At 40.8% G+C, this 22,016-nt stretch overlaps 1 protein-coding gene and 1 non-coding gene across 9 annotated transcripts in view; one reads left to right on the forward strand and one right to left on the reverse strand.

The window, feature by feature from the left end:
• Positions 1-3,525: 3,525 nt before the first annotated feature.
• Trnad-guc (transfer RNA aspartic acid (anticodon GUC)) lies at positions 3,526-3,597 on the reverse strand. Its single transcript has one exon. It is a non-coding gene; the product is annotated as a tRNA-Asp (tRNA).
• Positions 3,598-3,975: 378 nt separating this feature from the next.
• Positions 3,976-22,016, forward strand: part of Tay (tay bridge kinase) — a 38,314-nt gene continuing 20,273 nt past the window's right edge. For 6 of the 8 annotated variants that reach the window (XM_076388201.1, XM_076388204.1, XM_076388203.1 and 3 more), the window contains exon 1: positions 3,976-6,262. In XM_076388201.1, coding sequence (XP_076244316.1) covers positions 5,861-6,262 — 402 coding nt within the window. In that variant the 5' untranslated portion in view covers positions 3,976-5,860. The remainder of the gene's footprint in view (positions 6,263-22,016) is intronic. The other 2 variants (XM_076388202.1, XM_076388205.1) reach the window with 2 other exon arrangements.

Consider the following 22,016-nt stretch of genomic DNA (forward strand, 5'->3'; position numbering starts at 1 on the left):
TATTATTAAGTACTCGCATCAAAGGGGTCTGTATAAGACTAGTCCCTTTGTCACGGCGAAAGACAGCGATTCAGTCAGAGACAAGACCTGTAAGGGATATCGTCGCAAAAGACGAGGACACTCGTGATTCGACGAAATCGGTCAGCAGGTCAGAGCCAGCGATCGGCCACAACGCGCGTAGGATCAAGAAATCTGTTGTTACGAACGCATCGTATTAAACAGTTACTCAAACACTACTACGAGCCATTCACCAGCTAGAAAGCACAGTAACATCATTAACAAGTATTGAAATTTCCTGTGTCTTCAAGTATAATATTTCAAGATCTAAGAACTCAAGGTCGCGACCCCGTGACCTCTACCACATAGCTAGAAACATTATATGTGTTAATCGGACGCACCTGGCAACGTAATGTAAGCACGAGCGTAGCATTAACATTCAACGAACAGTTTTTACATAATTATAATTGAAATTATAATCACCTATTCCAAGCTCAAGACTTTATCGTATGATCGGTATTTCGTTCAATGTTAGAGAATCGCACAGCGTAACGCTCTAGATTTAACCAGCGCCGATCGAATTAAATAAATTACAGAAAGAAATGTTTAGACGGAGTCACGTTCCGCCTGAACATTCTAAAACAGTCTTTCTTTCTCAGAAGAAGTGTCGGCTATGTTTCCAGGGCCCTATTCTTAGCGCTCGAGGTCGCCAATATGCAAATGCAACGTTCCACGTGAATACCTTATGTTGCATGCGAGTAAAATGATTCATCCACGGACATAATTGAAATACTGTGTCTTAATATCATCGTAGACCCCGTCTGGTTGTCCAAACAAGGCTCCTTCCAAAAAAAATAGAGGAGGGACCGTATTTGCATAGCGAATAGAAGAAACGGAAACGCTCGACGAAATAGAGTGAGCCTCCTTCGATGGATTGTGTAACGCTTTCGTCATCAGCGTGTCGTTCTGGTCATTATCGTTAACGCTGCCGTCGATCGTTATTCCATGACTCAATGTTGCATCGATGCGCTCTGTTTACACCGAACAGTGAGGCCGTAATAGGCGCTATTGGTGCTGTTGCACACTTCAAAAGTGCTCTTCCAGAGAACTATGCATTTTGCTGTCGCAATGGAGGCAACGAAGTACAACAAAAGTGGATCATTTGAAATTGCAGGAGTTTTATGTCAGTAAGAAACTTTGGCTGTTGAGGAAATCGGAAAAGGTAGGAGTTTAATTGTGCTATAAAAAAGACGGGAAGATGTTTCAATATGAATTTTGAATCAGTGAAACTAGAAACTAGTAAATCCAGAGACACCAAATTACTTTACACACCCAATACCTAATTTTATTAACAGACTGAATTAGTCTGGCCCTGGGATACAAGTATTATACCCCGACAATACTGGATAAGTATACCAATCACTGTACTCTAACCCCTTTTTATTTTTACATAGTACAAGATGGTGGCACTATGAAACGAAAACAATTTTTCCTAACTGAAACTATATTTTAATCCTCAGTTTAATAATACAACAATACAGCTTCTTACCTATATCTGACAATAAAAGAAAGCAGAGTGGGGCACAGTAATCGGTCAGCATAAATTGCCACTCATACCCTACACGTACGTTGTTCACTACAATCGCTGGTTTCGTGAAACACGAGTTCGTGGTAGTGTCAACAGTAGAAATCGGCGAGACGGAGCATCGACGCGTCGGTGGTTAGCAATTAACCAAGCGCGCGATTCAGCTCGGCGATAACGAGAACCTTCGATGATAAATCACGGGCAGGAGAGTGGACAGGAATCGTGACGGAACGAAAATACGACCGATCGACCTCGAATATGCTTCCGGGGGGACGCGAGACGTCGCAGGGTTTCATGTATGTAGGTAAGCAAGAAGGCTGCCCACGTCAGTCGGCGACAGCCTGGGCAAGCTTACCTATATGGATTTGGAAACGTGGCCAGCGCCAAAAGCGGCCGAACAAAATCGACGCGAGCTGCTCGCGATCCGCGGCGAGCGTAATTGCGCTGCCGTGAACTGGTTCAAAAGAGGCGCGCCTTTGCAGGTGCGCCGGCCATCGGCTTCGGGTTTTTCTGCGAACGGAAATTCCTGCAGTTTCCTCCGTTTACAAAGACTTATGATGTCATCGCGGAGGGAAGATAACGCCAAATCGGGGGAATCCTTGAGTATTTGGATCCGCTGATAGATGAATAATAGATACTCTATTTTATTTTAGATCGCGAGTGTACTTTTGAAAATGAAATATTTCATTTGTGGAGAAAAGGTTTTTGAAATAGCATTTCATTTGATGGATACTAAAAGTATTGGAACTAATATTTCGATTTTATTTATTTTAATTTATTTTTGTTTATATTTGCAACGATTACAGGGTACTTTTACTATTTTTCTGTCAAAGCTGTTTTCTGTCAATCTTTACTATTTACTCTTATTTACTTTAAGATTGCACGGTGTTACTATTATTGTTTATAGAATGCACGATTTAATACAGATAGAAGAATAACGATACAGAACAGATGCAGAATTATTACAAAATAGTACTTACATGTTATATGACAATGTTATAACAGGTTCAGTCTAGCGAGGTTCTGGGGTGAAGTTCTGCAGTGCCAAGGGGTTCATCAGTTCATCAGTCCTCTTACCAAAAGGCACAGATCCTGCAAGAACAGAGTGCCTATTCTTTAGCAATACGACGTCGGGGCACTTGCTGTCTCAAGAGACACTTTTCAAACATAAATAGTCACTGTAACGTCACTCGATAGTTAGGAGACCCAACGTGGTCATTAACCATCGCCTGCTGCTAGGACTGTTTAGTCTAGACTGTTTAGTCATTCGTCTTTCGGGCCACTAAGATCCCATCATAAATCTATAAAAGACCAAGTACTTCATCCTTTCCCCAATTCTGTTTAAAACTATGTTGTCCTTAACATACATGTTTAGGCAAAAGCAGTAATAAATCTCTTAAGGCACACTGAGTTTCTATCTAGGACATGCAACGTTAAATTAGTAATCAGTGCATTAAATTACGTTCTACTTCTTTCATTTATTATACATTTTCGTTATCGTATCCATCTCATTCATATCATCTACAATTTATAGTTAATTATAGTTAAGTAACAGTGTTAAAGTTTTCAGTATACATATATCATTTATGTCTTGAAACGATTCTGACATGACTTGAATTTCATGTCTATCTAAATATTTGATTTTGTCTTCTCAACGATCTGAATACGATTACATAGTAAAAAAATGAATATTAATTTTCAATGTCATGAACAATTTTTCAGACAGGTATTTTTGTAAATGTTTATGGATCCAGAGGTGTAGTTTCATCCCTGAAAGCCACGACCATCAATTTTTTTACACCCTGTACCTAATAGGAATCGTCTTGCTGAAGTGAACTTTTATTCAACGACATATTCTAATGAAATATTAAAATGAAAGTTTAATATCAATTTAGAGTAACAATAATGATTTAAAAACTAAAAAAAATGAAAAAAATGATATCCTCCCCGACGGGGAATCGAACCCCGGTCTCCCGCGTGACAGGCGGGGATACTAACCACTATACTATCGAGGATCGGACGATAGTTCTCTCCAAATTAGTCGAGCAATAGATACAATAAAAAACATTCATATTTATTTCAAATAATAGAAGTCAAGTATCAATCAAACACTTTAACAAACCCTTCAAAAATTCCAGAAAAGTGAAATTAATCACTGTGTCCCATAAACAGTCCAACTAAACTTACGAACCCATTTACCCGCCGATAGGTAAGCCCCACGGTACGTGGCGCCAACAGGCGTCGAGATCCCTCACTACTCCCTCAAAACTGTCATCACCTCCTCCAGGTGGCGCTTCGGCCCAGCCTCTAGCGACAAACTCAAAGTAACTAGCCCCTCAAAGCTTGATGTGAGATCGAGTCTAGAGCCTGGCGTAAGAGGCCCGAGCAGGCCCGACCCCAGGGAAAAGAGAATATACATCGAGCGTGTGTCTCCTCTGTTCGCATGTCCCGTCTTCGGAGCATAGGTACGCCATGTTCTCTCGGTCGTTGCGTTAAGAGAGGATCAGTGTCTGGCACGGAAGGGAGACAGACGGAGCAGAAGGTGTAACAGGAGCAAGGGAGAAGAGAGGTGGAAAGGTGGGAGGGTGGAAAGGAAACAGAGACAGCAGACGGATGACAGAAATGCATAGCCGTGGCTAGCGGGCAGGAGCGAGGCAGCGAGAGAGAAGAGGCAGCCAGGAGGCTCTAGCAGCCAGCGCAGCAAAGAGGAGAGATCGCGTCGTCCACGCGTAATTCGGGGCGTGTGCTAGGTCGGCTCGTTCGGATTTATTCCCTGGCTCCGTCGACGAGGATGTACCGGTGGCAGTGCGGTCTACGCGTCATCGTCCCGTGACGGCGACGCACGAAGAGGTGGTGCGCGCGAGGCGGTGAGCACGGTGCGGGCAGGTCGCGGCCATTTTTACCACACGATGCGGCAACCGTGCGTGCCCGTTCGATCCGCCATTCCAAACAATCGGTGTGCTTCGTGCCCTCGCAGGGTGCATCCAGCCACGGTGCTCGCTCGCGGAGGCGCCGATCGACGATAATACGCGCCCATCACGGGACGCGGAGACAGTTTCTCGGGGAACGCAGGAGGACATCTCCCGTGGGGCCCGTCGGTGCTGTCGGTTGCTGCTCGAGGACGTCGTCGAGTACGACGTGGAGGAAGAGGAGGAAGAAGGGAAGGCAAGGAAGAGGAAGAAGAAGAGGAAAGGATGACCTCGGCGAAGGGGACGGCGACGATCGTTGCAATGGAGGGACAGCAGCTCGTCCATCGGGGATACGAACGGAGCGTCTGAAGCGTGCCTGTGCCTGTGACTCGTGATTATCGCGCGTCGCCCGAATCGCCTCTGTGTGCTCTGTGCCCGCCGATGTCTGGCGCGGCTCGACGTCGCTCTCGTGCCAGTGTGTCCTCTCTGTTCTCTCTGTCTCTCCCTTTCTCTCTCTCTGTTCCTCACGTTCCCTAGTGTCGCGCTCGGTCTCCGTCTGTCCGCCCTGCGTGCGTGTTTCGCGTGCCTCCTCGCCACGCACCCGGACTGACTCTCTCCTCTTCCTTCGGCGGCGCGATCGATGTGACACCGTGTGACCGCCTGTGAACGTCTTTTCCCGAACCGACCAATTTCTCCGCGGGAACGGACAGACCGTGGTTCCTGGAAAATATCGGCGGAGGAGGGCGAAGAAGAACCGTGCCCAGTGTTGTAGCATGCGTGCGTCCCGTCGGTGAACGTCCCGTGAGAGAGTGTGTGTCCCGAAGGCAGTAGTGTGCTCTCTGTCGTTCTTCCCACCTCTCTCTCTTAGATTCGCTAATATTCTCGGTTTTCGCTCTTGTTCCATTCCATATCGTTCTCTATCTATCCTTCTCTCTCTCTCACTCTATATATCTCTCTCTATCTCTTTCTCTCTATTCTCTGTCTCTATCTTTCTCACTCACTCATTCTCTCTCTCTCTCTCTCTCTCTCTCTCTCTCTACCTATCTATCTCTCTCTCTCTCTCTCCATATACTCGGTGTCCTTCTCTATCTCTGTCCCCCTCCCTCCGGCGCTAAAAGAGCATCAAAGACGACCGATAGGTAGAATGCTCGAGGACACCGCGACACACGAAATCTCGTCAGCGTTCCCATCGTCGCGCTCCTGGCTCCCTGGATCGTCGTCGTCGTCCGTCGGCCGCCGCCAGCTCCTCCTCCGTACCGCGGAGGCTGCTCGGGCACCTCGTTCGTGAGGTGACAGAGCGCGAGCGGATCGGGTCCCCGTGCGGGGCGCGACGACCACGGCCGGTCCCGAGGGACGAGCGGTCCCCGAGATGGAGATCGAGGCGAAGCAACGGAGCCAGAGGAACCGGCGACGCGAGCGTGCCCAGCGCATGCTGGCCCAGAGCCTGGCGACCGCGAAGCAACAGCAGCACCAGCAACAGCAACAACAGCAGCAGCAGGCCAGGCAGCGGGCGAACGACGAGGAGGACAGCCACAGCGGCGAGGACGAGGAGACCGCGGCCGCGATCGGCCTCGGCCTCGCCAGGACCGGTCACCCGCGCGACAGCCACTCGCGACCGCACAGGCCGCCGCGACCGCCCAGGCCGCCGCGGCCCCCGAGGCCCTGGAAGAAGTCTTCCCTCGCGGCCGCCAACCAGAAGGAGCCTCCCTTCGAGGAGGACATTATCGACGGCTTCGCCATACTCGCCTTCCGCACCTACGAGGAGCTCGAGGTGAGACCAGCTTAACGTTTTACGCTACGCGAAACGACGTGATCGCGCCGACTCCGTGCACAGCGATCGTCTACCCCGCGGACGCCTCGACGCGGCAAATTCGAACGCGAGCCTGGCGCGCCGCGGAACCGAGGGCACCAGGCGCGATGGAATCGTGAATTTTCAGGGGATTGTGGTTTTCGAGGAGTTTGGAGTAAGATGAAATTAGTTCTTGGGAATCATTCATGGTGCTTGTTATGGGTGCGAGGGTAGTGCAGAGTTGAGGCTCGATTACGTACGAGATATGTTGAAAATGTGTATCATGGGGAGATTGTAGTTTTGGTGGGGCTTCGAGCGAGATGGTTCTTTTTTTGAGAATAAAGGTGGTTGTTACGAATGTGAGGTTAGTGCAGCGTGGAATTAAAGTTGTAAGATATGTTGAAATTGTGGATTTTGAGGAGATTATAGTTTTGGAGTTTGGAGCAAGATAAAATTGTTTCTTGGAAATCATTGATGGTGCTCGTTCTAATTACGAAGGTAGTGCAAAGTTGAGGTTCGTTTACAAGGTGTATTAAAAATGTGAATGTTGTCGTTTTGGAGAAATTTAGAGTGAGATGGGCTTTTTTCTTGGAAACAGATGAAGGTGATAATTTGGTATTTGAGGTTAGTGTAACGTGAAACTAAGGTTACAAATTGTGTTCCAAATGTATATTGAAAGGAGATTGTCATTTTAGGGAAGTTTGGAGTGAGATGTGTTTTTTTCTTGATTATAGAGAAACGCGATTATTTGAAATATGAGGTTAATGCGTGGAATTAATGATGCAAGGAGTGTTGAAAATGTGTATTATAGGGAAGTTGTAGTTTTAGAGAAATTTGGTGTAAAATGGGGTTACTTGTTCTTGAGAACAGATAAAGATGCACATTTCAAATTCGAGGTTAGTGCAGCGTTGAAATTCAGTTATAAGTTGTGGTGAAAATCTGAAAATATAGCGTGAAAAGATATATTAAATGTGGTTAGGGCAATATTTCAGGGAAATATGGAACAGGTGGATTTATGTAAATCTTGAGGATGACTGAAGGTGAATAATTCAAACACGAGGTTAGAGGTTACTTTTATAAATAGTGTTAGAAACTTGTGTTATAGGTTAGATCTGTTCGAGAAGAATTGCTATTCTGTTTCATTAAAAATATGCAGGATTTGGCTATTTCGACAGAATAAGTGACAGTTGAAAATTTGTGACACCATATTTCAAGCTAATCTATTGGCCCATCAAGAACCTTCTAAAGGCGCTAAATTTGAACGCGAGATTAGTATATCATAAAGATTCCTCTTCCAACTTTTTCAGAAACATATCAAATCTTCTTCACAAATAATATTATTTTATTCCACTAGAAATATATTAAAACAAATGACACTTAAATAATCCTGCCTCCATAATGCATCAAAACCATGAATTTTAAACGCGGCAAATTTGAACAGGAAATTAACTCTCATTTACACTACTTCAACACTTCCAGATTATAGCAATAAATAAAATACACCAAGCAAAATTCTCTGATATAATTTCATCTACAAACTTCATCTCAAACGATGACATAAGATTTACAAATCCTGATACGAGTAACATTTACTAGCAGTTAATATAAATAACAAAGTGTAGGTACTTCATAAATTCCCAATAACACAAAAGTGTTCAAACACTCCTCATTAACATCATTCTCTCATTACTGTCTCTACTCTCGCACATCATCTAAGACTGTCATACCGTTTCACTGAAACTACCTAAAATTCTGCCTACATATTTGAAAGACCCAACGACATCCAAAGTAACATTCGCCCATCACCGAATCACCGAACGTCTGTTCCCCAGTGTGCCCAGCCTGCGTGCGACAGTCCTGTCACTTGAAGTCACTGCTGGCGTTCGTCGACGAATCTGTTCACTCTGTCGCGCGCGGAGCGTCGTCTTTTTTCTGGCCAGTCGCTCGTGCCATCGGTTTTTATGCCTCCTCGGGACACGTCGGACGTATTAGCGCTTCTCCGAGCGTTTACGTCCCTCCGCGTCGGGTTTTCTCGTTTTCGAGATGATATCGCGGCGGGGATAGGTATTTTTGTTTACACGAAACGGCCCAGCCGAGCAGGGGCGCTGGGAGCGATTTGTAGTCCGTTCGTTTGCGCCTTTTTGCCCAGGTTTATGGCGTCCATTCACCCGCGGTTTCCACGGCTGTTGCCGTGCCTACAACCGTGAATACGAACCTCGCCGAGAATCGGGTTTTAATACGGTCGTAGGACTTCGAAAGACCGTGCCCATGGGTGTGGAAGTATCTTTTTTTTTTCTTTTTTTTTTTTTAATGGGTGTAATTTTATCGCGATATTGCTGGGGGATTTGAAAGGTTTCCGAAATCTCATTATCTGACACAATATGTACAGGCGTCTGCACGTGTATTCGTATGCATGACCCGTTGCTCAACGAATCAGGAATACTACTCGAAAAGAGTAATAAAAAGCAATTAGAGGAAATTGCCAGGCTCGTGCCAATTAAAGGGTGCAGCGTTTCAACTTCTGCCGCGCGGATTCGATGAGATTAATTTATTAACTCTCCGCGTTTTTCTACTTTTTTTTAAATATCCTCTGCGTTACGTTGCTCGATCGCTAGCGAAAAAGAGATGTTTACGTGAAAAAACGTGTGTTGCACGGAATTATTCCACTTACGCAGATTAAAATATTCCACGGGCGGGTCTGATAAAAAGAACTTTTCAGCGTACGCTTGACACGATTACTGAAACTAATAAAAGGAGCGCACGCGTACTGGCAATTAAATTTCTGCTCCTTCTGCGTAAACAGTCGTTTGGAGTGCGGTGGATATCTCCTGATATAAGCTCATGGTTATCCCAAGCTTTCCTTGAATTTCTATCGTTTATTCTGCTGGTCCTTATCATTCTCATCTTTGATAAATTGGGGACAGGCTACTGAAACGAAATCTCTTTGATCCTTAACTGTTCAGCTAAGCTTTACAGTACATAAATTAACTCGGTTTTCATGAGAACATAATATGAAAAATATTCATGGTTTAGTGAGAAGTATTAGTAGGAAAAAAATTGTCAAGTTTCTGTATTCTGTTACTTGTCATTTTTTTATAACGAAAACTTAGTGATCTTATCATGTTATACTGACACTATAGTGCTCGAGGAATGAGGAAGTAAACTCTTATGTTTCTTAAGCCTCTTATTGGCGACAAGTCGCAACCTTATAACGAGGGAATAATGTGGTTTCCAGTATGCTGACGAACCTTGTGTTTAAAACTCAAAACTTTATCATTAATTTAGTAATACCTTGCACAAAATAATTAAACAAGTTACCAGGAAATGCTTCACTTGAAATCCTTACCATTTATGATCTCATAATTTCTTATCGATGCTGAGCTTATAAAATATAAGATACACTTTCCTGAGGTAATAGGTTGCTGATTCATGTTTGTTTTCTAAGAAACGATACAGCGAGAAAATATGACAGTAGAAAAGTTAATAGAGGATAGGAATTTCTTCTTCAGATAAATTCATGGTTTAGTAGCTCATTTCTGTCTTATCAAACGTGAAAGTGAAGGCAGATTAGAGCGTAGTTCAAGGAATAAGGGAAATAGTGACGAGCTTATTGCAAGTGATTTTGGTACTTATCATGCAAATTGAGCATGGAATAAATGCTGTAAAAACGCAATACATATATGTATTAGGATGAATTTTTTCTTAAAACGAATATTAATCGATGGAACAAGGATGAAAGATAGCGCAATATTTTTTTGCTCTTCTCAAAAAAGGCAGAAATTAACACGAGTAGTTTTTCTTACGTACTCTTCAATTTTAATAAAATAGCATATTCAACTGGTGGAACTTCCCTTAAGTTCTCATAACTTAAATTCAATATGACTCTATATCTATACAGCTTATAGCTCTACATAGCTATATAACTTAAACTCCAATATAATTAAAAACCAAAATAATACCTACCATAAAATAGTATATTCAGCTGGTGGGACTTCCCAATTCAATTATCGGGACATGCATTTTAATGTTGTCCACTTACTGGAGCCTTTAACGTCTTAAGTGTTCAATTACTGGGAAATTTACATACCTCACCTCGTGCAAAATTTAATACAGCTGAAAAATTCTCTCAACCTTCCTCAGTTCCATCATTAAAACAAACTTGCCCAATTTTCTGCCTCAAATACCGCTTAAAAATAATTTGAAGCGTCATTCATCGATACTCCATTCCTTCCTCAGACTCTAAACTCTAAAGAACCAGAGCAACGAGCGAAACCACCAATCTCGTTCCTCCTCCGCGGCAGAGATTTCAGTTGAAGCAAATCCCCGTTAGTTTACATTCACGCGAGACACTTGGCGAAGGAACACGAAAATACGGCTTGTTTATTGACTAAACAGGAGTAACGCGGAGCTTAGTTCCCGCGGCAGAGTGATAAGTCGCTTAGGAGCTCGAAGATAATGACATCGTAGAACTTTCGTAAGGTTGTCGCTTTTTTGTGCTCTGTATCGACATAAATTTGCATTATAACGATACGAGACCTTGCGGTGGCAACACGACACCCGATGTTGCGGTTTAATACGTGATATCGCGAGAACCGCTGGCCTTTTCCTCTCGACGATTTTCGTCGAATGGATACGTTCGAACAATTAGCAGATCGCATTCCTTCTGCAGTTCCCATGAGCTGGCATCGGGCATGGCAGACGAAATGATCGAAGCACGCTTTGATGTTCACCGATAAGGCACTCGATAGTTTCGCGTGTTAGGATTATAGAGGATCGCTGAAACTGAATCGATAGTTGGAGAGGAATTTCGAAGGTTTCAGTGTCGTGAAAAATGGCAGAGCTGGCAATAAACTAAACATTATTTTAAACGCCGCGTTAAAATTTCAGTGAATGAAGTATTCTGTTTTATTAACCAGAGGCACGAAATGAAACATGCATTCCCGCTTGGTGTTTTAAATATGTATCTCGTCCATCGTCAGATAATGAAACGTGGGGGCTACAGTTTAAAAATTTGAGATAACTGTTTGATTTCGTAGTTCAGGTCATTAAGATAAAAGCTCTTTACTTGCAAATGAACTAGGAGGAAATTAAAATGGATAGAGTGTTTTGAAGAAGAATTAGTGGTTTTTTCAATTCCTTTCTAATGTGAAAATTCTATTTTCCTTTTACTTGGAAAATCAAATAATCATCTATTTTCTGTTCATGAATTTCTATATGTACAGTTGAACCTTGATAACCTGAATCTTGAAGGAAGAGTTGTTAAAAGTTAAAACCTTCGAGTTATGAAAGCTTTGTATTATCGAAGTTTTTAAGCAAGAGAGGTTTAACAAATAAAAATTCGATATACAGAGACTTTATACAAAAGTTAATATTTTCCCAATTGTAAAGGCTCAAAGAAAGGAGGATTCAATTTTTGAAGTTGGATTACTTATTGTATCGTTAATCAATAATATTTTTAATTATGACTAAGGCAGAGAGTACGATTTCCTTAAAATTTTAACAGTTGAAAGAAAGATAATATCAAATATAAAGACAGTTAAAGCGAATTCAGGCTTTTCACTTTGAATAATCATCGTGAATGATTCATCCATAGTGAAAAGTGTAAAGGTTGTTTTTATTTTCATTTCATTTAAAATGAAAAGTATAAATTCACTTTTACACTTTTCACTGTGGATGAATCCTCCACGATAATCACCCAAAGCGAAAAGTCTAAATTCTCCTTTACTGACAGATTGTGACACATTAATTTTACTTTGAGTTATAGAGGCAGTGGTGCTCAGAGTTTGATTTATTGAGATAAGTTTCAATTTACAGAAATCAGACTATTCTAAATTCGAGTTGTAGAGATAAAATAATGCCTCTAATCGCGTGGCAAATATTTAAGAAGTTCAAGTTAAAGTAAGCTTGTATTTCGATGTGCAGAAATTGTCACGATAAAACAGAATGGAATGAGCATAAAATTGTAGTTTCGTAGTTTGCTCGAATGATAGAGATGTTCAGCTGTATCTGTACAATTTTATCCAGCCTTGCTGATCACGTACATCCCCCGATTAACAAGTAGGTAACAGCAGAAAAATGGTAAACATTGATCGAGATCGCCTCGATACGCACCGCTTTAATTACCAGAAAACCTTATCGCCGCGAATCGATCGGGGCCACGCGAATCGAATTCATTATCTCTGAAAAAACGTGTGCATAGCTGGCCGCTCGCGAAATAACGAAAGCTCCTTTCTCGGGCGGGTGTACGAGCACCTTTTATCATGATTTATCGCGGTGTCGCAAGAGCTAATCGGTATTTTTACTCGTATGCACCTCGGCACGTTCTTCGTTAACTGGCAATAATTTTCGTCGATAGATAAACTCGAATATAACACACAATGTCACCTGGCTTCCCCTTTCTACCTTTCTTCCCCTCTCCCTGTTTCCCACTCCCCACTGATCCATGTTTCTTGTCGCAAATTAGGAATAAAATGAGATACACATCGACACAGCTAATTTGCTATGTAGATTATTTTAAAAAAACTCGTTGCCCTTTTCTTTTCTTTCCTCCATCGATAAAACTCTTCAATTACTCTCATTATGGCAAAAACAATTTAACGGCGTCGCTTGTGCATCGTTTTTGACTTTGCATCCTGTTTCGCTTCGTAGAAAAACATTGAATTATACGGTGAATTATGTGGGAATATTATTTAATATCAGTACGAATAAAAAAGTATATTTCAAGCATTTCCAATTATGTGAAAGCGTCCTAATACTTATGCAAGGTGTAAGTGGCTTCGTGAGATAGATTTTTACCCCATTTGTAAACTGCAAATATCTGTGCAGGCTTTATATTTAGAAGTAATTGTTTTAGGGAAAATAAAAGTCTCATATGTGTGCTTACTATGAGGTCACAATCACTACTGAGATTATATGGTATCAAAATAACAAACCAGCAATAGTGTCTGAGTTCTGAATACAAATGTTACTCGTGGATTAGAGATCTACCTCCTGAATGAATTTGAGGATTAATTTTAAAGAATTTTTTCCTAATAAAGCCCTAGGAATATTTTCCATTATTTTTAGAAACTTAAGTCACAGTAAGCAACACTGAAGGTTTTGAGAGATATTTTTTTCTTTCTTCCATCGATGAAGCTCTTCAATTGCTCTCATTATGGCAATAACGATTTAACAGTCACTTGTGCATCATCTTTGACTCTCCATCCTGTTTCAGTTCTCGGAAAAACATTCAATTATGCGGTGAATTTTTTTGTGATGGCCGAGCCTCGGGCATCGTTCAACATTTACGCACGTTTACATCGCTGATCATTTCCGTGCATTATTCAACTCGACATTGTTCCACTTTCGATGGGCTAGAATTATTTCTCGCCGCCATGTCGAGCGATTTTCAGCTGGCTACATTATCGAGAATGTATCGGTCAAGAAATAATAACGCGCAACGTTTCGACCATGTTTATTGGTATTTTATTACCACTCGTACAGCTGCATGTGTTCGGAAAGCTATTAAATTACCGAAGGAGAGGGGGGAAATATTTTCCATATCTATGGACAAGCGAATAGTATTCATTAATCTGATTTTAACTTCGTTAGCAATTAGCGAAGAACGAAACGGGGCTCGAGTGCAATTTCGATGGATACTGTTCGCTGAAAAATACGATATTCATTCGATATGAGCATGTCGTTATTTTTCATATTTAAAATGGTATCGTGGTTCTTTAGTTTCACTTCTAAGAAAATGTGTTAATTAGCGAAAACCTCTGAAATGGCTTCTCGTTATAGTTTTATGGCTGAGTTTATAATGAAAGGCGTGTGAAGCTAACTCAAGCGCGTGATGGTCAGTTTTGGTCCTTTTGGTGAATTTTAAGCTCAAAGCAAATGTACAATATTGGCAGATACAGTAATTCTTCGTTATAGTCTCGTTGTTATGTACCCTCTGATTTGACGTTAGTTAGAAGGGAAAAATTTTATTTGTGTGTAGTGTCAGTGGGATATACTATGAGCACAACTTTTGTCTGAAACATTTTCTCGACCATTACTTTTTAAGACATTTAGAGAAGCAATTACCAATTTAATTTTTCAATAATTGTTAACCCCACTTCTATCAATTTTAAAAAATTATTTATTCCCTTCTCATAAAGCTCTGCTAATTCCCTAATTTCTCTCAAAACCCTGAATGTTACTTATTCTAACCATTACCCCTTTTCTCTTTCTAAAAGTATAAATTCTATATTCTAGATGACAATCAAAGCCTCAACTGGAATTTTTTAAAAACGTGACACAAGTAGTTTTGCCTTATAACCACTGAATCATGCACAGTAGTGTCCATAATTCTAAATAGCTGAAGGGTTAATAGAACTCATGTTAAAAACAATGAAAAAAAATCACTGACACATACAAGCAAAATAATCCTGTACTTCACACAATATAATCTCATTGGCAGCCACCGAGCCGCGAGACTGTATCGAGCAAAGACTGTAGCAAGTATTCCACAGCGAATCAAAGACAGGAGGTTAAACGGTGTACGAACGCACGAATCAGGGGCAGGAGGCATGGAACAATGGCATTGGAACATTGTCTTCGCGACGGTGGCTTCGTCGTGCGAGCCAGAATTATCTAAGTCTGTTTTTCGCGTTATTAAGCGTATTGTTATCGCATAAAAGAACTCGGGGGTCGGGACTCGAAGGCGGTCTGTCGGTCATTTCTCGACTGGCTAGCACAATGCACCGCAGAAGGGTCTCGGAATAGCCCACCGAGGGCTTTTGTCTCCCTCCACCGCGGAAACTTCTTTCCTACCTGACAGAGCGAACGAACCAGCGGGTCGTTATTGCTTGTAAACATGAATCAGTAATATTTATCGTGGGGCCCCAGTCGTTTGCGTTTCGCCGATTTATTCGTCGTTAGTCGCCCGTCTGCTCGTGCGCCATTGTGGTCCTAGGGCTGCATCGCCCTGTGAAACCTTTTCGGCGGAAGCGTGTCGATTTCGTTGTCGATAAGGTGTCGTTGAACGCTCGGGAGCTTCGATAGGGAAGGTGTTGTAAAAACGGTGGGATGTTCCCGTAGGATCGATAGTAAACGTCAAAACAATAAAAGAAGTTTATGGTTTATGGACCCGCGCTGTGACTCACGTGTTTTCATCGAGGATTGTTAATGAGCAAGAGGTAGTAAACGTAAAAGCTTGAAGCGAGGGGGAAAGAAGACAACGCAGTAGATTCTGGAGTTAATATTCTGACTATGTGTGAATGAACCTGTGAATCATTGCATATCGAGCGACGATTATATATTTTTTCCTTTTTTATAGTCGTAAGCTATTTTTTCTCTAAATTATTGACCTGAGGTAGCAGTAATTCTGTTCCATTAGCTGGATAATTTGTTATTCATTAGAAAGTTTTGCCCCTAGCTGCACTATTACTAACAGAATTTACTACTTACTTTTTTGTCGCAGGTGATTTTGATATTATCACTTCAGGATTTAGATAGGTATTAAAGCTTCAAGTTTTCAGCGCCCATTAAAAAATAGAGTTAAATTTCTTTTTAATTCAAGATTCAAAAGAATTTAATTTCAAGCATTCAGTAGAGAATCATACCTCTTAACAAGTTATTAAAGATTGAAAGAATAGTTGTTCATTAATTCTTAATTGAGACATATAATTGATGATTTAGGTTAGTGTAATAAAGAGCATAAAATAATTTAAGAATGTAAATATTACTCTGAACAATACTACATCTTTGTTATTATTTTGATATTCTCTAACAATCCTGTGAAAATATCCCACATTGTTGTGTAATACCTCATTGAGAAAAAAAATGATAGCTGAATAGGAGCAGTGATTACAAATCACTTATTAGTTTAATCAGCCTAATTATAATTACTTATCGACCGACCTCTCTGTTTTAAACGCTTTATTGCTTGTGTATGTATACAATAGATATGATAACTAAGAGAATTGGGGATATAGTTATCGAGTTATTATTAGTGTAGTGGTCAACCAATATTATCCAAGTGAAATGCTTGATATATGAGGAAATTCAGATAATTATCTTCGACACATGATATAAGCTAAATAAATAAATGTTTTATCGCGTTCAGTAAAATATTCAACATATCGAATAGGAGGTAATTAACATATTATATAACTGGGTCAATATATTGATGGCTTATCATGAAGTAAAATTAAACAGTAAACGAGGCAAACTTTTTAATTATAAATGAGCAACGAAATTTTAATTGCGAGTAAATGTACTAACGAAATTATAAATTTAGTATTAAAATACTACCATCTTTCGTTGTTAGTATTTTAATACTGGGATTCAACTGTGTTAATTGTTGAACTTATTATATAATGACAATATTATAACATTACTAGAATTGAAATGAAAATTGAAAATTAGAAATTGTCTCAAATGGAAGTTTTACAAAAAGGTAGATTTGATCAACAACTCCTGGAAAACTTAAATATTCCCTCACTATTTCTTCGTTACCAATATTTGATTATAATCGATAATTTCTCATTTTCTCGCACCAAATGGATACTTTACTCATAAAATTTCAATATCACTCAGTGACTGCTCGAAAACTTCAATCAAAATACTCCCAACACTATTACCTCAGATCTCTCGCAAAAAATGTTTTTACAGACCATTCAAGCATTTATCCCTCTGTATATTTCATGTACTCCATATATTCCACCTCTCTCACAAGCAGCATTCAAAATATTGATAAGCTCGCTGGGCCACATCCCCCTCCAATTATCTCGACGTATCAGTGCGCCTGGACGTCGACGTCACGTATGGACCGTGTCACACCGTGAAACGCATGTTCCTCCTTTCACGAGCTCCTATCGATGCCCTGGCAATTCCTGCTCCCATGGATCTCCTCTGTACCTCGCCACGTCTCGTAACACAGGTCGCAGAGGGTAGGAAAGGAGACGACAAACGCCCGAGTCATCCTACCAGGTCATTTGCTCGTCCATTTCGCGTGCACTGTCACGGCACAAGGTACATTGTTATTGTCACGGAGAAAGTAGCCGATGTTAAACCGCTTAAACCGGTCCCCCCTGTTCCCAAACGGGTTCGCGATTCAACCTGAGCTTCTGGGCATGGTGCGTGCAACAGCTGTTTTTATTGGTATTTATTATTATCAGTGTTATACATTACTCTTTGTTCTTTATCTCAATTGCTTAAGTCTTCTAGTAATTATTGAATTATTGAGAACCTTGCTGTAAAAGAAGATAGTATTTGCAGAGCGCAATAGTATCTAGATTTCATTATTATATCACAAGTAGTAGTGTAATATTTATTCTATTGGGGTGTCAATTTACCAGCAAACATTTTCACGTTTCCACATTATCACCTTCTCTACCTATATTGAAAACTCTGAAGAAAGGTATTAACTACAGGAAAATATGAAATTAAGTTTCTTGCATTTTCAGATAATTTTGAACATTTTGGATCTTGTTTTACCGCAAAGTATCAGTAAAATAATTTGAACAGGCACTGCTTGCTTCCACAGTGTAATCTGTTCCCTGTGTGGATGGGCCAGTATTTGCAAGAAACAGTTGTAAGTTGCGCGCGCCCAAGACCCAGCCAGGAAACGTCGGATCTTCGGCTTATCGTGCTCCGTTTCCCCCACCATCGTCCATCCTTCTTCCTCCAATGAAGAAAAGGCTGAAGCCACGCCGCTTCCTAGCCCCCTACTCGATGGCCGCCCCATCCTAGCGATCTCCCGCTAATTAAACGCGAGAAATCGTTATCCAGAGGTTCCTCGGGGCGAGTGAATTATCAACGCTGCCAGGCGTTGCTAGACACCTTGTTATCCGGTCGAAAAGCCGCGCGCCGAGGACGATTTGAAATGTAAACGCGCTGCTGCGCCCTGGACGGTGCGCACGGTGTCAAACAATTAGCGGCGAAACAGATACGCGCCTCCTGGGGAGACTAATTACGAAAAGACGTGGGAATAAAAACCTCGCCGCGCTGTCTTCTTTAATACTCTGTTATAAACAGAGGGGATGAATGAAACGGGGAACCCAGATTCGCTGGTCGTCCATTCTTACGCGACTCCTTCGCTGGTTTGATTGAGATCGTAGATGGGTGTGATAGATAATCGTTAATTCCAGGGGCTGTGAATGGGATTGTGCCTGAAATAGAGTCGAACCTCTTTAACTCGGAAAATATTGTTCATCCCTTTCCGCTCCGCTGCGAAGACCTCCATAAATGGAAGTAAAATTTATTTTAACTCGAATTACTTACTGCATATTTGAATATATTTATATTCAGTGTTGCGTCTGTTGTGAGACAAGGTTTTGAGAGAGGTGGTTTACAGTGGGCGAGTTTGTGGAATCTGTGAAGTCTTTGAAAAGATGAATTTGCAGGGTGAAGGTGCACCCTGATGCAGTAAATAGAATTCCAGATTGCTTTTGTAAGCAATATTTAAGAGCTTTTGGTATTAGCATAAATTTAATTTTCGATTTTACTGACGCAATGATTAAGTGACCTTCGACTTTTGACCCGCTCTGCATTTTGAAGCCATTCTTGAGCTGGCTAATGAGAATAATCGGACTAACTCATATAGAAATTCTTTGACACATTGGCATGAGTCATTCCTTATGAAAACAAAATTAGTTCTACGATATTTATTTTTAACTTTTGACTACTATATCTATTAAAATTTACGCAATCACTATTAGTAATTTCACAGAGCACTAATGTTTATTGTGTTATTATTAACATAACAGTGACAAATAAACAATTAAAATCAGTTGTTCTTGACAGGCCTGTAAGTCATGCAAGAGGGGAGATAGATATAAATATGTAATTAGTAGAGGTTAGACAGACCGACAATAATAGTTGAGGATTAAAAATATACTTTTAAATATAGTGCAGGAGTTTTGAAAAGGAAATGGCCCAATTAGCCATCTAGTTGACAGGTACAAGCATTCCAGAAGGTTTAAAATATTCAATACTGCTAGGATTCACTTAAATAAAATTCAAACTCTGTAATAAAATCATATTCAGACAGGGTTCTTTTTCAAGATCCAACAGATCATGTCTGTCAGATACACATTTTGTATGCCTGATAAAAATCTCTAATTAATTTGTATTTCTTTAATTATATTTATCAAGATTGAAATTTGCACAAACATCCGCAGTTTAATTATCATTGTATTACTAATAGTATTATATAGCATTATAATACCAAATAATATTAGTATTATTTAAATAGTATTTACTGCCACCTACAGTTATGTTTCTGTTCACCCCATTTTACAGTACTGTTGGTCAGAGGTCATGGCGTCTAGTAGCAGGAAACAAAAATATTATTAACACTACATTGAGAGCACATTCTCTTTTAATAACATTTCTGTACGAAAGATTTGCTTCGTTCAAGTGTAAATATCTTTGAGTTTAATCATTTTCACGTTACTCCAGACAGTTACGTCTATTTCACGATTTTCACGGCCAATGCTGTGCTATTTGTGCCCACATTTAGTGCATATGGGTTAACAAGGAAAACCCACGGACGTGAAGATCGTTTTTAGAATAATACTGGGTATAATTTGTAGTATACACATAAGTCCATAAGACAGTATTGGAGTTGAAAATTTTAAACACCAATACCTCGAAAACAAGAACATATAACTTAGGTCGTTTTGTCTTACAACTACAGAACTGTGGTATCAAATACCCCAGCCTGATATTCCTCTACTCGATTAACAGCGCATGCGCCGTGAATTTTCTTTTCCAAATTCATCCAGCTGTGAGGAAATCCTCAGCGACTTTTTCATCTTCTTCCTTTATATTAAATCCCAATATTTTAGCTTTCTTGCCACAGAATAAACGAAAGAAAACTGGTGTCAAATACCCCAGCCTGAGACGTTCCTTTACTCGATTAATGGCGCACGCGCCGTGAATTTTCTTTTCCGAATTCTTCCAGCGGTGAGGAAATCCTTAGCGACTTCTTCATCTTGTTCCTTTATATTAAATCCCAATATTTTGGCTTTCTTGCCACGGAATAAACGGAAGAAAACTGGTGTCAAATACCCCAGCCTGAGACGTTCCTTTACTCGATTAATGGCGCACGCGCCGTGAATTTTCTTTTCCGAATTCTTCCAGCTGTGAGGAAATCCTCAGCGACTTTTTCATCTTGTTCCTCTATGTTAAATCCCAATATTTTGGCTTTCTTGCCACAGAATAAACGAAAGAAAACTGGTGTCAAATACCCCAGCCTGAGACGTTCCTTTACTCGATTAATGGCGCACGCGCCGTGAATTTTCTTTTCCGAATTCTTCCAGCGGTGGGGGAATCCTCGGCGACTTTTTCGTCTTGTTCCTCGCGACAGAGGAATCAGGGTTCGACCTCTCCCCGGGTGATTGTCCTTACCACAGATTCTTTCTTATCCGACGTGTTCTCTCCCCTTCTCTGCCTCCATCTCTCCCCACTCGTTCTCGCGTGTCCTTACATTCTTCGGCTACACGACGCGTCGGGTCAAGAAGAAGAGGAGAGTGTCGACATGAGGCGAGAGATTATTATCGTACACGTAACCCCGCACAGTGTAATACTTAATTATCTTGTCTGAGCGGCCCCCGCGAGACACCGTTTAATTTATCTCCGGAACAAAAAAGAAAAAAGAACGCTTATCCCGACAGGCAGCAATTAGCTACATTGAATGATACGTATTATCCGGTATAAACCAGGGAAAAATGATTTATTCCCAGCTTGATCGACTCGACAACACGTTTCACGTGCTTCTGTCACGAAACATTGTATACGATTACATTGTTACATTACATTGTATCACATTATATTACATTACGTTACATACAAATCTAGAGGATTTTAGGGAAGTTTGGTGTTAGGTGTTTGACGTTAGAAGATCTGCTATTGAGATGTTAGAGGAAAATCTAGAATTTTTATTTAAGTAAAAGAACCCAGTTGCAGATCAGAACTCAAATTGAACATTATTTTTTTCTATTATATTCGACGTTATTTTACCATCATGATAATGTGTATATAAGCATATTTAATATGGTTCTATATTGAGATTTGGAAGTGTCAGATATTATGTAGGATATTGATAAGAATTATCCGATTTAAATCGAGCGGCGTGTTCAATTCATCCAGCCACGTGATTCACTAATTATTTTGAGCGTTGTATTTAAAGGAGAACAACTTCTCTCCGCTGGCCGTGTGCTCGCGCTAGCGTTTATGAATGACCTGAAAATACGCTCGCCTGAGAATACATTTAACCTTCCGAGCGAAGCTCCCTGAGCTTCCGTAAGTGGACGATTGCTGTCCTTTCCCGTGGTGCATCGCGATTCTAATTTGCGAGATGCGTAACATATCACACAAACACGAAATAGCATCAAGTAGAATTTACAACTGACCTCATCTAGTAATCTAATATTTACAAGTATTATCATTTCTTTCCTGCTATCGGCAAAACAAATGGACTCCTTGCAACTATGTAGTGATTTTTAATCTAGTCTTATCTGTAACGATAAGCGACTAAGCTTGCTTTTACTCGATTCAATATATTTTTGGTTTTCCTCTAATCTGTTAACCCACATTTGAGTCACTCCGTGAATCATAGTATTCGGGAGTTCTGTTCTTGTTATTATTTTCCGACTTCTCGCTATGAGTTGGTGGATGTACTCAAGAGGACTCAATTTTCCGATCTATAGAACCCACTTTGTCAGATAAGTGTTAAAGTAGATCAGAGCAAACTAGTTTCCTTCGCTCG

Source organism: Calliopsis andreniformis, chromosome 10, assembly GCF_051401765.1.
Source record: "Calliopsis andreniformis isolate RMS-2024a chromosome 10, iyCalAndr_principal, whole genome shotgun sequence".
Lineage (NCBI taxonomy): Eukaryota > Metazoa > Arthropoda > Insecta > Hymenoptera > Andrenidae > Calliopsis > Calliopsis andreniformis.